Source organism: Sceloporus occidentalis, unplaced genomic scaffold (assembly GCF_023333645.1).
Source record: "Sceloporus occidentalis isolate IW3139 unplaced genomic scaffold, rSceOcc1.0.p SCAF_2, whole genome shotgun sequence".
In the NCBI taxonomy this organism is placed as follows: domain Eukaryota; kingdom Metazoa; phylum Chordata; class Lepidosauria; order Squamata; family Phrynosomatidae; genus Sceloporus; species Sceloporus occidentalis.
The window spans coordinates 81045710-81059978 of record NW_028316982.1 but is presented as its reverse complement, the minus strand read 5'-3'; the positions used below and the strand labels follow the sequence as shown (position 1 = coordinate 81059978).

Below are 14269 nucleotides of genomic sequence, written 5' to 3'. Positions count from 1 at the left end.
ACAATGAAAGGAAACATTTGGAATGGCAGCAAGAGAAATGAAGAGAAGGAAAAGGACTGGAGTGGCTGTAGTGAAGAAGCTGCAGAGCAACAGCAAACACATCCTACTGGAGTGACAGGCAGGAAAAGACTGGCCTTCTAGGGTTAGCTCCACCCATGTGGGGGTCACCAGAAGGTCTCTCTCTTTACTTCCTGCCTAATGGAGTGAGTGGGCAGAGCATAACCCAAACTACAGGATGTGGGGGGGGGGGGTCTTATCTACTGAGAAACAGCAACATTTTAGAACAGAAAAAGTAAGGATTGCTATTGGTTACGATTTTTATATCTTTGTAAAATGACGAAGTTATTGGAGACTTCACCTGTTTTCATCTTTTTAAAATTTCCACATAAAGTATCAACAAATACATCTATTCTTCTCTCTCTCTCTCTCTCTCTCTCTCTCTCTCTCTCACACACACACACACACATCCCAACCATCTGAAAACATACAAATGGCATCTAGAATAGAACATTACATTCTGGTATTTCTCTATACCACTAAGTAACATCAGTTCTGTAGATTCAGAAGCAGATATACTATTATAGTGATTTCAGTTCAATAATTCTAACATGCAAGCTGCTGTCATATGAAAATGTCTCTTTCCTACAAAAAGTATGATCCATGCTGTAATTCCAAGCATAATGACCAACTGACTTAGAGTAGAGGAAAAAGAGGGTAGAGGGAGAGAAAAAGAGGACTGCAGTGTTTGGATTATGTCCCCATTAATCCACAGTGTCAAAGATAGCAGCAGCAAACATATGCTCTGCACAAATATCCTGCACATACTGAAAGGTGCTTTCTTTGCAAAAAATAAAATGTCATCATACCCTAGTCACAGCCTTGGATCCATTTGAAGGACGGTGAACTGTAGTGAAACAGTTACTCCCTATTACTCATTATTACTGCAAACAAACAAGATCCCTATTGCTCATTATTATTGCAAACAAACAAGACCCCTTGCAGTTTTATCCCCAATCCCTAATAGGAATAGGAATAGGAATGATTCTTCTAAGTCTTTCTCCAGGACACCCTAAAAAGCTTGTAGTTGAAGGGAACTCTCTTCCCACCATTTCCAGTTTTCTATTTTCCTTCTCCAAGCATCAGTGAGTTCCTGATTCCTGGGTATTTCAGCTAAAAGGGCAATCTGTCTATATGGAGAATATGCTTTGGCTCCACCACCATCCTGGCACACTGTTTCAAAAGGAGCTGTGTGGATCGCACCAGGTGACATGCCAGAGGGCTTGGAGAACCAGGCTGCAGAAAAGAGCTGCATGCATGCCTCCTGCACCTCCTTGCCATGACAAGCAGGGGCAGGGAGGGTGCATATATGCTCGACCTAGCTCTTTTCTGTGGCTCGGTTTTCCTCAGGGGAGAACTGGACTGCAGCAAGGAGGCGCAGGGGTGCACGTATGCTCAGCTTGGCTGAGCCTGCTCCATCTCCTTGTGGAAGGCCAGCCCCTTCCAGTTCTAATGCGCCACCCCTCACACTGGGTGGCACCATAGTCCGGGACACCACTGTTCAGAAGATAGCACTCCCATTCCATTTGACTGCATGCAGTCATAGTCTTCCTGTTTTGGGGAACTCCTACTTACTAATGGTTTTGTTTTGTGCACAGGTAGGTATGTGTAATACGTCTGCTAAACTTGAGGGTCTCCCAGACAAACAAATACTTTGTTTTTATTTGTTTTTCAGTCGCCCTGTTCTGGCACTCAACTATTTGTATCCATCATCAAGAGTTTCTCACATAGAGCAGTGGATCCTTGGTATCTGTTGTGGTTTTGTTCCAGGACCAGCCCATGGATATCAAAATAGGTAGATGCCCAGCTCCCATCATATACAATGGGGTAGTAAAATGGTATTCCCTATATAAAATGGTTAAGTCAAGGTTTGCTTTTGGAATTAAAAATATCATCCAGCCGTGGTTAGCACAGTGGTTCCCAACCTGTGGGCCACAACCCCTTTGGGGGTTGAATGACTCTTTCACAGGGGTTAGCCGATTCGGGGTTGCCCGATTTGGGCTCACCTCTCCTCCTCCTCCTCCTCCTCCTCCTCCTCCAGGGCAACCAGGCCTCTTCTGACCTGTGGCCGGTGCCGCCTTGATTGCACGGGCTTCAGCCTTGCATGGCAGAGCCGCAGCTGGAGGTCCTGCCCCTTCCCGGCCTACCAACCAATTCAGGGAAGCCGCCAGCCAGAAGAAATGATGGGGCTTTTGGCTGCAAAGGCTGCTGGGGCTTGTAGGTGACCAGAAGTCCTGCCCCTTCCCAATCTCCCAACCAATCAGGGAGACCGCCGGCTGGAAGAAGGGGCAGGGCTTCCTGCCAAAAGGGGATTGTTGCAGCATTAGAAAGGTTGGGAACCACAGGGTTAGCAGAATCCATGGAGGCAGAATCTATAGATACAGAGGGCCGAGTGTATAGTTTTGTAGTAAAATCAAGGCAGTTTTATTCATGAAGACCAATATTAGGACAGTATTCCTCCTTTAGGTTTTGTACTTGTCCCTTAAAAAAATATTGCAATCAAAGGTAAACCACATTCAAATGCTCACATTATACAAGTGCTCTCTTTTAGTTCTGTGGCTGGATCCAAAACACTACAAGCTCATGAGCTTCTTCCACTCTTTCCTTTCAGTTTGCCCTAAACTTTGTTTGCCACTTTTGATCCTGGGAGAAACAAACCAATTTTCCAAAAAGCCTCCCTAAAGTTTTAAAAAATAGCACTATACAAAGAATGATGAAATATTACCAATAGGGAAGATCATTTTGTTTCAGAATTTCAGTCAATTTTTGAGAATATTTCACTGACTACTGAATTTCAAAAGGACACCAATGCTAGTCTCTCACAACTACAGCCCTGCAGTGCTTTGAAGGCTAAATCTTGTTATGTACAATAAACTTTGAAAACTTTGGTCCACTCAGGGTATAGATACAGTCGGCTCTTCTTATACACAGTTTTTTTTCTACATGATTCAAGAATCCATGGTTTGAAAATATTTTAAAAAGTATAAATTTCAAACATCAAACCTTGTTTTTCCATTTTTTATAAGGGACGCCATTTTGCTATGTCATTATATTTAATGTGACTTGAGCATACACGGATTTTCTTATACACAGGGGATCTTGGAACCAAACCCCAGTTATATACAGTATAACAAGGGTCCACTGTATATTCTAGAATAAGCAAATAGCAACTAGTTTTAACTTAAACGAAACAGAATTTAGTCCCAAGTAGCCTTCGCCCTCAGTTTTGGAGAAAATGAGGGATATAAATGAATAAAATAATAATAATCAATATTATGTAAAACTTGCAAAAAGTTACCTATAATATAAAAATTTGGAAAGTATAGCTTTCTGGTACCAGTGTTCTTTGCTCTTCTTCTTTCGTTGCCACTTCTGATCTATTAATCTCTGGTAGAATTCTTTTAGCCAAGTCCAATCTCCAGTCTAAATGACATAAAGAAGAATGTAATCATTATCAAAAATGTGCCTTGGATTACTTATAATACTGTACTTTTCTCCAATTTTTCCAACAACTGTTGTCTCCCAAAACAGCTCATACTAACAACAGGAAGAGGACCTGTCATTCTGTTAACAAACCAAGAGGATGATCAAATGAAGGAAATGAAGGGAAATGGTAAAGAAATGAATTCTACAAGGCCAGAATTAAATGGAGGGCTATATTCTGTCAAGGAGACGATAGTTTCACTTGCTGGTGCCTCTTAGTTGAAAAATAACTGTTAACCATTGTTCCTTTGGCTGGTGGCTAGGAACAGAGTACTCTTTCCTGTTACTTTAAGGGACAATTACAAAATCTAACAGGCAGTTGGAGTCAAGTGTTCTTTCTGGTAGGGAGGAACACACTCCTGGTAGTGTGAAGTCAACGGCTTTCATGGCCGGCATCCATACTTTTTTGTGGGTTTTTTAGGCTATGTGGCCATATTCTAGAAGAGTTTATTCCTGATGTTTCTCCTGCATCTGTGGCTGGCATCTTCAGAGAATACATTCTCTGAAGATGCCAGCGACAGATGCAGGCAAAACATCAGGAAGAAACTCTTCTAGAACATGGCCACATAGCCTAAAAAACCCATAAAATCTACTCCTGGCATTGTTTTTGCTCCAGCTGACAGGCTGATTGGTTTCCCTTTGACTGTGGTGTTACTCCTGGGAGCAGGGAATGCAACCTTCTAGCAGTCCCGTATCACCAAGCCAATAGAAAAATATTATTCAAGATGAAGAGGATGTTTATGTGGGTCTGAATGGCCACATAGTCCATATCCCTACAAAAGCTGGATGGGTTCCACATGATTCCCATTCCTGCTTCATAGGCACAGCATCAGTGCTGATATAACGTTTAACCCCATACCTATTCATCTTGATAAGGAACATGACAATCATATGTGTTAACTATTCTAGCAATAGCAAAGGCAAGCAGTCCAAACTTATTCAGCGTTCTACACTGTTCACAATACTTTTCTTTGAAAAGCTAAACAATCATACAAGTCACACATTATAGAAAATCAGGGGAAAGCAACATGAGGTCAGAAATAAAACTAAACATATGGCCAAATAAATGAGTACAGGAAAGTTTGTTACCTGTGATGATCTCATGAAGAGCTCTTGAATGTCTAGGTCATCCAATAAAAGAGTCCTCCCAATTCTATGTACTGCCATGCTGACATGTGATTTACTGTAAGGTATCTTAAGAAGTTTTTTAATGTTCTGCAGAGGAAGAAAATGACAATTTGCAAATCTTCATTTTAGAGGATTAAAACAGTTATAATTGAAAGGTTTACCACATTGATCACCCTGGACAGTACATTTAACAAAAGAGTCAGTTTTAGAACAGTTATCTCAACACTCTTTAAGAAAATAAAAACAAAAACTTGAGAGTGATTCACCTTAGACATCATGCAAACCCATGGTTAAATAAGCTTACCTATGGTTTGCTATGTCTCTAAATGAACAAATAATTATCTGCAGCATTAGCAAACTGGAGTCAGAAAATCATTTAAGGCAACCATTTAAGCCGTCATTTGTTCCAATTACTATCTGATGAGATGTTGATGCTGACAAACTGTAATGACCTTGAAAATCACTACAGCAAGAGTTTGAAATGCTAAGAAGATAAAAGAAACAACTGTAACTCATGGTTTGCCACACATTTGGAAAGCCAAATAACTGTCTGGGGTTTGAGAAATCTATAAATTTAGCAAGTGATGAAGAAACCTTTGTCAGGTAAGTCAGATGGGAGATTTTTACTATGCTTGTTTATACAGTGCTACCTCGGGTTACGAATTTAATTCGTTCCGCGGCGCCGTTCGTAACCCGATACATTTCGCAACCCGAAAAGCCGCTGGAAAGCCGCTAGCCGCGCTTTGAATTTCGCGCCGAAACGCGCTGAAAAGATTTTCGTAACCCGAAAAATCCTACGTAACCCGGAACAGTTTTTTTAAATCTAACTTTTTCGTACCCCGGAAATTTCGTAACGCGGTGAATTCGTATCCCGGGGTACCACTGTAGTATTCTAGTCATCACATAGTAATAGGAAACATCTTAAGTGAAGCATCAAACAAGTAAACTCACTCAGAATTTTGTTTCATCCTTTTTCTTCTTCATCTAATAATGAAAGCTTCCCCAGCACACGGCTTATTACTTCCTTTTCTATAAGAGACACCTTTACTTAGGGGGGAACTCTTTCATTGCCCAAGGCAGTAAACAAATGCCTGCCCCCACAGCGGTTGGCACTATGTTCCCTCATAACAGCAGGAAAAAGAGTAAAATAATGTAGCACCCAGCTAAGTGACCAACTCCAAACATCCAGGGAGGACTACCAAGATGCGGCTGTGCCCAAGCAACCTCTCCTGCCCAATAAGGTAGCTATAATGGCCTACAACTGTATTTGCTTTAGGTCCATGAGTCATAGAATGTGGCAGACCCCCAAAGCCAAGATGGAAGAAAGCAGCAAGAGGTGACAACCATCACTCAAGGGATGACTTGGAAAATCAACCGTGCAATAGCACAAACACTTTTTTAATCACTTGGGAGTCTGTTCTAGACCACAGAGCCTATTTTTGGCTGCAGTGACAGCATGAGAAAGTTAGCGGCCATCATCTCTACCTCTTGCCTTCTGTCCTGATTCTTTGAGGTGAATGGTAGGGAATTCCCTGCTCTGGAGAATGGGGAAGGAGGAGAAAAAGCTATGTTCATGGAGGTAATGGCCCCTGCCATTCCTGTGCCACTGCTCACACTGCCTGTTGGCTCAGTGGGCTCTGCTGTATTTGGACAGTTATACAATATCGCAGGAGCTCTTAAGGGTGCCATGGGATTGCCAGGATTGGGCAGGAAGCAAAGGTTTAATTCTCCCAACCCCCTGCTACCCAACGAGACTTTTCTCAGTCAACTTTACCGATGCAAGTGAGAAATTTTCAAACCAAAATGGGGAATTAATTAGTAATAATTATCAAAAGACATGGAATAAAATAAATAATGATTTGAGAAAATGGAATGAATTAGGGCTATCATTTTCAGGCAGAGTAGCAACTATTAAAATGAATGCGCTACCGAAAATGTTATTTCTTTTCTAAAATCTCCCAATAATAACTAATGAAAAACCATTTAAAGATTGGGATAAGGAACATTCACTACTATATTCAGAGATGATGCACAAGCCACGTAAAAATAGTTCTCACCATATAAACACAACTCTCAAACTGTGTGCAAAATCTTTTTTATATAAAGAATTAATAATTATAGGCAAGTGGACCTGGTGTTCCGCTTACAAAAGAAGAGCACTCAGTGACTCAGCATTCCCTTTTCCTTTGCAGCTCCTCCTTCCATTACTGCAAATAGGCATCAAAGAGTTGGGAGCTTCCTGGAATCATGTGAAAGATGATAAGGCTACTTGCCAAGGAAGGAAGAATTGGGGAAAGTTCCTCTGTGCTTTTCATGTACAAATGCTACACTGAATCCAAGCCACATTCATGAGTGAACATTCACTTTTAGAACCAACCCACTGGGTTTAGCATTAGAGCAGGGGCATCAACTGCAGACAGCTTATACAGGGGCCTGTTACAGACTGCCAAAATAAAGCTGCTTCGGGTCTCTTTGGAGGTATGCTATTTAAATGATGCATGGGTCCTACGAGTCCAGAAGTCGCGCCAAAGCCACACTCCATTCCTAAGGACTGGAGAGCAACTTTGGTGCAGCTTCCGGATTCTTAGGGTGCATGCATCATTTAAACAGCATACCTCCAAAGAGACCCGAAGCAGCTTTATTTTGGCAGTCTGTAACAGGCCAATGTGAGCTTATATAAACAAAGGTTTGACTAAAAATGCTCCCTGGTTTCCTCCTGGAGATGAAAAGGGGGGGGGGGGGGGTTGCCATGTTTTAGACCCAGAAGAGGCCTTTTTGTCGCAACAGGAAGTGACCCAGAACTGAAAAGTAAAAAAGGTCTCTCCTGTACCCCAGAGGGGGAACGGGCCAAAATTATTTTTTAAAAAACCCTGAGGAAGCAGTTTACAATGTGTTACCTAATTGCACCCAACAAGCTGGGTACTCCTTTTAGCGACATACAGAAGGATGCAAGGCTGAGTAGACCTTGGAGTCCTGCCTGGGATCAAACTCACAACCTTGTGACTGTGAGTGAGTGGCTGCAGTACTGGAATTTAACCACTGTCCAAGCAGGGATCCAGCAGTAGGGATTTCATCCAGTGAATGCATAATGAGCTTATCATCCTCTGAGGTAATTTAAAAAAGGGCAAAGTTGTTAAGCATCCTCCATTGTGCCAGGATACAATTCCAGCTGAAAATGCCCTTGCTTCAGCTACCATTCAGAAAACTGACTGTGGCCCTCCATATCCAAAGATTCAAACACCCATGGCTTGAAAATATTTGAAAATACATAAATTCCAAAAGGCAAACCTTGATTTTGCCACTTTATATAAGGAACATCATTTTGCTATGCCATAGTATTTAATGGGACCTTGGCATCCACAGATTTTGATATCCATGGGGAACCAAACCCCAGTGGATACAAAGGACCCACTATACATAGCTCTAAAAATCTTGATTTATTTCATAATGGCTACTTTTAATAAGAGATTTTTTTTCTAATGCACTCTCATTGAAATAATCTTGCTAAGTATTCTTTGTTATTAAATTATTCCACTGCAGAATATACATACCTCAGAATCTGATACAACGTCCACATCATTTCCAATTGAGTCAATAAAATCATATGCCATACCAAAGCTATTTGAAACAAATAAAATACCATGTCAAACAATTATTTAATATTATGATTTATTAAAATGAGTTTTATTATGTTTTAAATAACCACAGTTATAACTATATACTTCTGTTCAATACTGCAAATCATTCCTGGATAAGAACATAATTTTAGAAACAAAAGGTTGAATTGATAAATCTTCAAGTGAAGCTCTGCTTTATGGAAAGGAAAGATTTTATTTCAGCAGTCTCCTAAATCCCCCTAAATCTAGTCCTCTAAATCTGAAGAGGGCTTGGAAGCCTCCTAGAATGGTGTGAGGAGCAGAACCAATGACAATCAATTGCATTTAAGTAAACAACACATGGAAAATTTCCCTGGTGAACACAATGCCAACTAAAACACTATTTAATAGCCATAAATCACATTTTTACTTACTAACGGCCTTAGTTTTTTTGTTGTGTTTCTTTATATGAGGTGTTCCAACAGAGTTTTGCTACTCTCGAACGTTTCAAGAACTTATATTTTACAATGCTCTACCAATGTCTATAATTCTGTACAGTTTTCCCCATAATTTGTATGTCAATATATTAAATTGGATCAAAAACTTCACTTTCTTATGTTAACAAAGTAACCCTACAGTTTAAGCAATAATTTCTGAACTCAAATACTTCATATTATCACAGTCATTTTGTTACAAGAATTATCTATGTAAATTTTAATTTTTGAAATAATTACATGCTCAGAAAATCCTGCCGCATTTCTATAGAACGTATTTCAACAATTGTTTTCTATCAAACCAAGACATCCTTACTATAGTTTCAGTAGAGATAAATATGGCCACAATACTTACCTTGAAAATGGTTTGCTTTTCTTGCTGTTGCCAAGAATAGTAGCACCTGCTGCTCCAAGTTTGGCACTTTCCCGTAACCAGTTCGCAGGAGGAAGTTTCAGGTCGGTCTTCTCTTGAAGACGGGCAAAAGCCGCTTGCGGTGGAGCAGATGAATACTTTACTACAGCCCTGCTTTTTACTTCATTGCCTCCAAGAAGCAGCACAGAACCCTAATTTGCATAAAGCAATGAAGAATTTAATTAGTAAATGCAATTACTCCTCCTTACAGGTATCATTGCACATTGTTTATATTAGCACAGTATCATTAAAAAAAGGCCTCCAAAGCCATGTGTTGTGAAGATAGCAGCTAATCCATTTCCTTCCAAGAGAAATTGGGGGGGGGGGGGGGGGACCCAACTCCATGACTTGATATAGTTACATTTCTAGTCTGTCAATTAGTCTGACATCTACTGCTGCCATATATTCTGAAATCCAGTACGTTTACTTGGTAAACTAAGGATAAACAACAACGAAGAAACGGTAAAATATATGTGTGTGTGTATATATATTTATACATACATATTATAAATTATAAATTTCTTTATGTATGTATATAGTGTGTATGTGTGTGTGTATATATATATACATACACACACACACACACACACACACACACAAATATATGTATTTGAATACTTTAAAGGCATGGATATATATATGTGTGTGTCAGTATATATTTATAGACACTTATTATAAATTATAAATTTCTATATAGATGTTTATAGTGTGTGTGTGTGTGTGTACATACATATACACATGCACAAATATATGTATTTGAATACTTTAAAGGCATGGATATATATATATATATATACATATTATAAATTATAAATATAATATATGTATATGTACGTATATATACACACACGCGCACAAATATATGTTTGAATAATTTAAAGGCATGGACATATATATGTGTGTGTACATATACGTATATATACACATACATATTATAAATTATAAATTTCTATATATATATATATATATATATATGTTTACAGTGTGCGCATATATATATATATACACACACACCTACACACACATGTATTATAAATTATACATTTATATATAATATCTGTATACACACACACACACATATATGTGAATACTTTTAAATCGTGGAGATATATGCGTGTGTGTGTGTGTGTTATATAGACCCACACACGCCCACAAACCCAAACACACTGAAGGCAGAGGCGCCCTCTGGCCTCTCCCCACTGGCCACCCTCCTCGCCTCGTCCGTATAACACCAGTCCCCCTTCGCTGGTGGCTCTGACACGCGAGTGTCGCGTAACGTCTGAAGGGGCCACTTGCGGGGACCCACTCAAGGGAGGGAAGCCCTGCCCGCCCGCCTGCCCGCCAGCGCCTCCGCACCTGCTTTGGCTCCTCCGGGTCCCCTCTCAGCGGCGGCAGCGGAGGCACTGGCGGCCCTGGGTCGCTCTCCCGGGGCTCCCCCATCCTCCCTGCTTTCGGCTCAGCCGCCGGAAGTCCGACTGGCGAGTCATAGAAACAACCGGAAAGAGCTAGAATGAAAGAGAACCCCCGCCCCCGCCCACACATAAATCCAAGCCACACCCTCTGGGGTTTTCATTGGTTCATCGCGACGTCGCTCACAAAAGAACTCCCGCAGCGGCGACCGCGATGGCGGCGGAGCAATTCTCGCGAGTCGCGAGATTTCAGTGGAAGGGGGCGGGGCAACTGTGATCAATGGCGTCGCCTTCTCTCTTCAAAAGGCATAAACGCCCTCAGTTCTGGTCTCCCAAATGGGAAGCCATAAGTAGCCCTGTTTCTTATTCATATCCCCACCTCCATTTGTTTTATCTCCTCTTTCTTAGTCTCCTCTTTGTATGCAAAATGTACACACAGTGATGCCCAAACCCGGGTCCTTCAGATATTATGGACTACAGCTCCCAGAATTCCTAGCTGTTGGCCAACGTGGCTGAGGCTTCTGGGAGTTGAAGTCCAAAAAAATGTATGCGCGATCAATATTTGGGAATGCAAGCTCTGGAGGGCAGGGTGACCAGCCCCTGTCCTCCTTTTCCAAGACCTGTCCTACATTTCAGCCTTCTGTCCACAAACAATTCCAAAATGTCCTCCATTTTGAGCAGGACTGAGAAGCATGATTTCTATATGTAGAGATCTATAGACTAACAAGGCTATAGCTATGGAGTCTTTATATTTTTATGACTTAGCTTTTATTTTGTCATGTGTTCTCCATTTTTATTGGAAGTCCTACATTTTGCAGCGCCTTGTCCTCTGTGGTTATGACATCTGGTCACTGGGGGACCTTGGGCAAGTCACACTCTCTCAGCCTCAGGGGAAGGCAATGGCAAACCCCCTCTGAAGAAAGTTGCCAAGAAAACCTAGGTGGACAGGACACAGCAAAATGTAGGGCTTTCAAGGAAAAATGTTCAGACATTACAAAAGTGAAAGCTAAGAACATTAACATAAATCCATTTTATATGTTTTATTTGCAGCTACATTGCATATACTATATCTTATGTACTCAGCTGTATTTTAAAATGCCTTCTTGGCTTGCAATATACTGACAGAACTCTGAGCAAGACGAATGCTTAAGATTGTACTTGACTAGCAACAAACTGTCTTGACTGAATCTACATTTAAATTACACCTTTCATTTGTCCGTCGTACTGAAATCATTAAATACATTTAAATGACACCTTTCAACGCTTGCATTGTGTCCTGAAGCAGGTCGCTGCCTAACACATTTGCTATCTGGTCTGTGTCTCCAGAGCCCTTTCATACTACACAATTATAGTGCTATATGGTTCTACTTTAACTGCCATGACAACATCTTGTAGAGTCTTGGGATTTGCAGTTTAGGGAGGAGTATTTGGGATTCTAAGCCAGGCAACTCATCTACAAACTACAAACCCCAGGATTACACAGCTTTATTTTTACCCAGCCTCTCTGTCAGAGACAATCAAGGCAGTTTACAATTAAAACAAGAACATACATACCCGATATCCCAATCATTCCCTCACAGCATACATCCCTGACAGTTAAAGTGGAATCATAAAATGGTAACAGTGTAGTGTGAAAGGGTCCCCAGTCTGCACTTAGGGCAGAAAAACGAAATGCATAGATATAGAATGGGGGACACCTGGCTGAACGAAACTACGTATGAAAGGGATCTAGGAGTCCAAGTAGACCACAAGTTGAACATGAGTCAACAGTGCAATGTGGCAGCTAAAAAGGTCAATGCAATTTTAGGCTGCATCAATAGAAATATAGGCACTGGACAGACGGGTCCTATGGGGCGCCGTCGTCACGTGCGAGGGGCAGTGCTTTCAGACACCCCTCGCCCATGACGAGGGCGTCAAAATGGTGTCCTGTACATACGGGCACAGCCATTTTGATGTAACGGACGCCTAGCGTCCGTATGTCGCAGTGCCCAGGTGACATCGCGAGTGTGCCACAAAAATAACCCACTTTTTGTGGCCTCTTTGTCTTGCCGCCACCAAGCTGCGCGGTATAGCCGCTGTGGCTTGCCGGCGGCACAAACAGCACCGCCACCAGACCGTCTTTTAAGGACAGTCTGTAGTGAGCCATAGTTTCTAGATTAAGGGAAGTAATAGTGTCACTATTCTGCTCTGGTCAGGCCCCACCTGGAATATTGTGTCCAGTTCTGGGCACCACAATTTAAAAAGGATGCTGAGAAACTGGAGCGTGTCCAAAGGAGGGCGATTAAAATGATGAAGGGTCTGGAAACCATGCCCTATGGGGAATGACTTAGGGAGCTGGGGATGTTTAGCCTGGAGAAGAGAATGTTAAGAGGTGATATGATAGCCCTGTTTAAATATTTGAAGGGATGTCATATTAAAGAGGAAGCAAGCTTGTTTTCTGCTGCTCCAGAGAACAGGACAATGGATGCAAGCTACAGGAAAAGAGATTCCACCTGAACATTAGGAGGAACTTCCTGACAGTAAGGGGTGTTCGACAATGGAACACACTCCTTCCTTGGAGTGTAGTGGAGTCTCCCTCCTTGGAGGTCTTTAAGCAAAGGCTGGATGGCCATCTGTCAATGGGGATGCTTTGAGTGAGAGTTCCTGCATGGCAGGGGTTTGGACTGGATGGCCCTTGTGGTCTCTTCCAACTCTAGGATTCAGTCTATGTTTCGGTCTTCTTCACTTCTGCAGGCCTCTTTTTTCTGTGCTCCTCTCCCCAGTGGAGACCTGTATTCACAATGTATAATTAGAGCAGTTTTACCCATCATTTTAACACCGTGTCTCAATCCTATGGAATATCAAGAGTTGTAGCTCAGTGAAGGAAAAGGTTAAAGCAGAGAGTTTGGGGAAAATAAAAAAAAGAGGAATTTCAAATCAATTTTAGTTTTTCCTTCATCTACAATTGTATTAGAAAGCCTATGTAACATTTTGATATGTGTGTCTGTATAAAATGACAACCAGCATAGTGTAATGTTTTGAGTGTTGAAGGACTCCAGGAGATCAGGGTTTGAATCTCTGCTCAGCCATGGAATCCAAGTGAGTGACCTGAGCAATTCACACACTCTCACCCTAGGAGGCAGGCAATGGCAAACCTTCACTGAATAAATCTTGCCAAGAAAACTCCAAGAGAAAGTTTCTGTAGGTCAGAGTCAACTTGGAGGCACATCAACGGCAATGTTTAGAATATAGCTACTACTTCCAATGTGATAACGGAAATAAAACATCTGCTTGCAACTGAAAGTGTTGCTACAGTTCTAGACTTTGGAGATTATCGCATATCGTTCTCAGAACGTTCCGTGTTGTAACATGATGAGAACGTTCCTGGAACGGATATTACTGCATTAGCAAACTAGAACGTGATCAGAACGTGATGAGAACGCATTTTACCGCACAGCGCTTCCTTTTTCTTGAAACCGTTCTCAGAACATATTCCACCAAGGTCCATTCAAGCCGAGAGAAATCCATTCTCTCATTCCTCCATCTCCTGATTGGCTGAAAGAATGACAGGCAGGGAGGCAGGCAGGCAGGCAGGCAGACGAGCGACTGCAGTGAGGGAAGGTGTGTGTGTGAGAGAGAGAGGGGGAAAAGAAGGAGGGAGGGAAGGGAGGGAGGGAAGAAGGAGGAGCTCCATGCAGGTCTCTTCAAGCC

General features: G+C 41.6%; 1 protein-coding gene across 4 annotated transcripts in view; it reads right to left on the bottom strand.

Annotated features, from left to right (window-relative positions):
• EDRF1 (erythroid differentiation regulatory factor 1) overlaps nt 1-10629 on the bottom strand; it is a 53760-nt gene extending 43131 nt beyond the window's left edge. For 2 of the 4 annotated variants that reach the window (XM_089510119.1, XM_089510122.1), the window contains exons 1-5: nt 10527-10629; nt 9114-9322; nt 8220-8286; nt 4630-4755; nt 3356-3480 (exon numbers count right to left, since the gene is read on the bottom strand). In XM_089510119.1, the coding sequence (XP_089366245.1) occupies nt 3356-3480; nt 4630-4755; nt 8220-8286; nt 9114-9322; nt 10527-10610 (611 nt within the window). In that variant the 5' untranslated portion in view covers nt 10611-10629. Of the gene's footprint in view, nt 1-3355; nt 3481-4629; nt 4756-5619; nt 5641-8219; nt 8287-9113; nt 9323-10526 lie in introns of those variants that run through there. The other 2 variants (XM_089510121.1, XM_089510123.1) reach the window with 2 other exon arrangements.
• Nucleotides 10630-14269: the final 3640 nt, after the last annotated feature.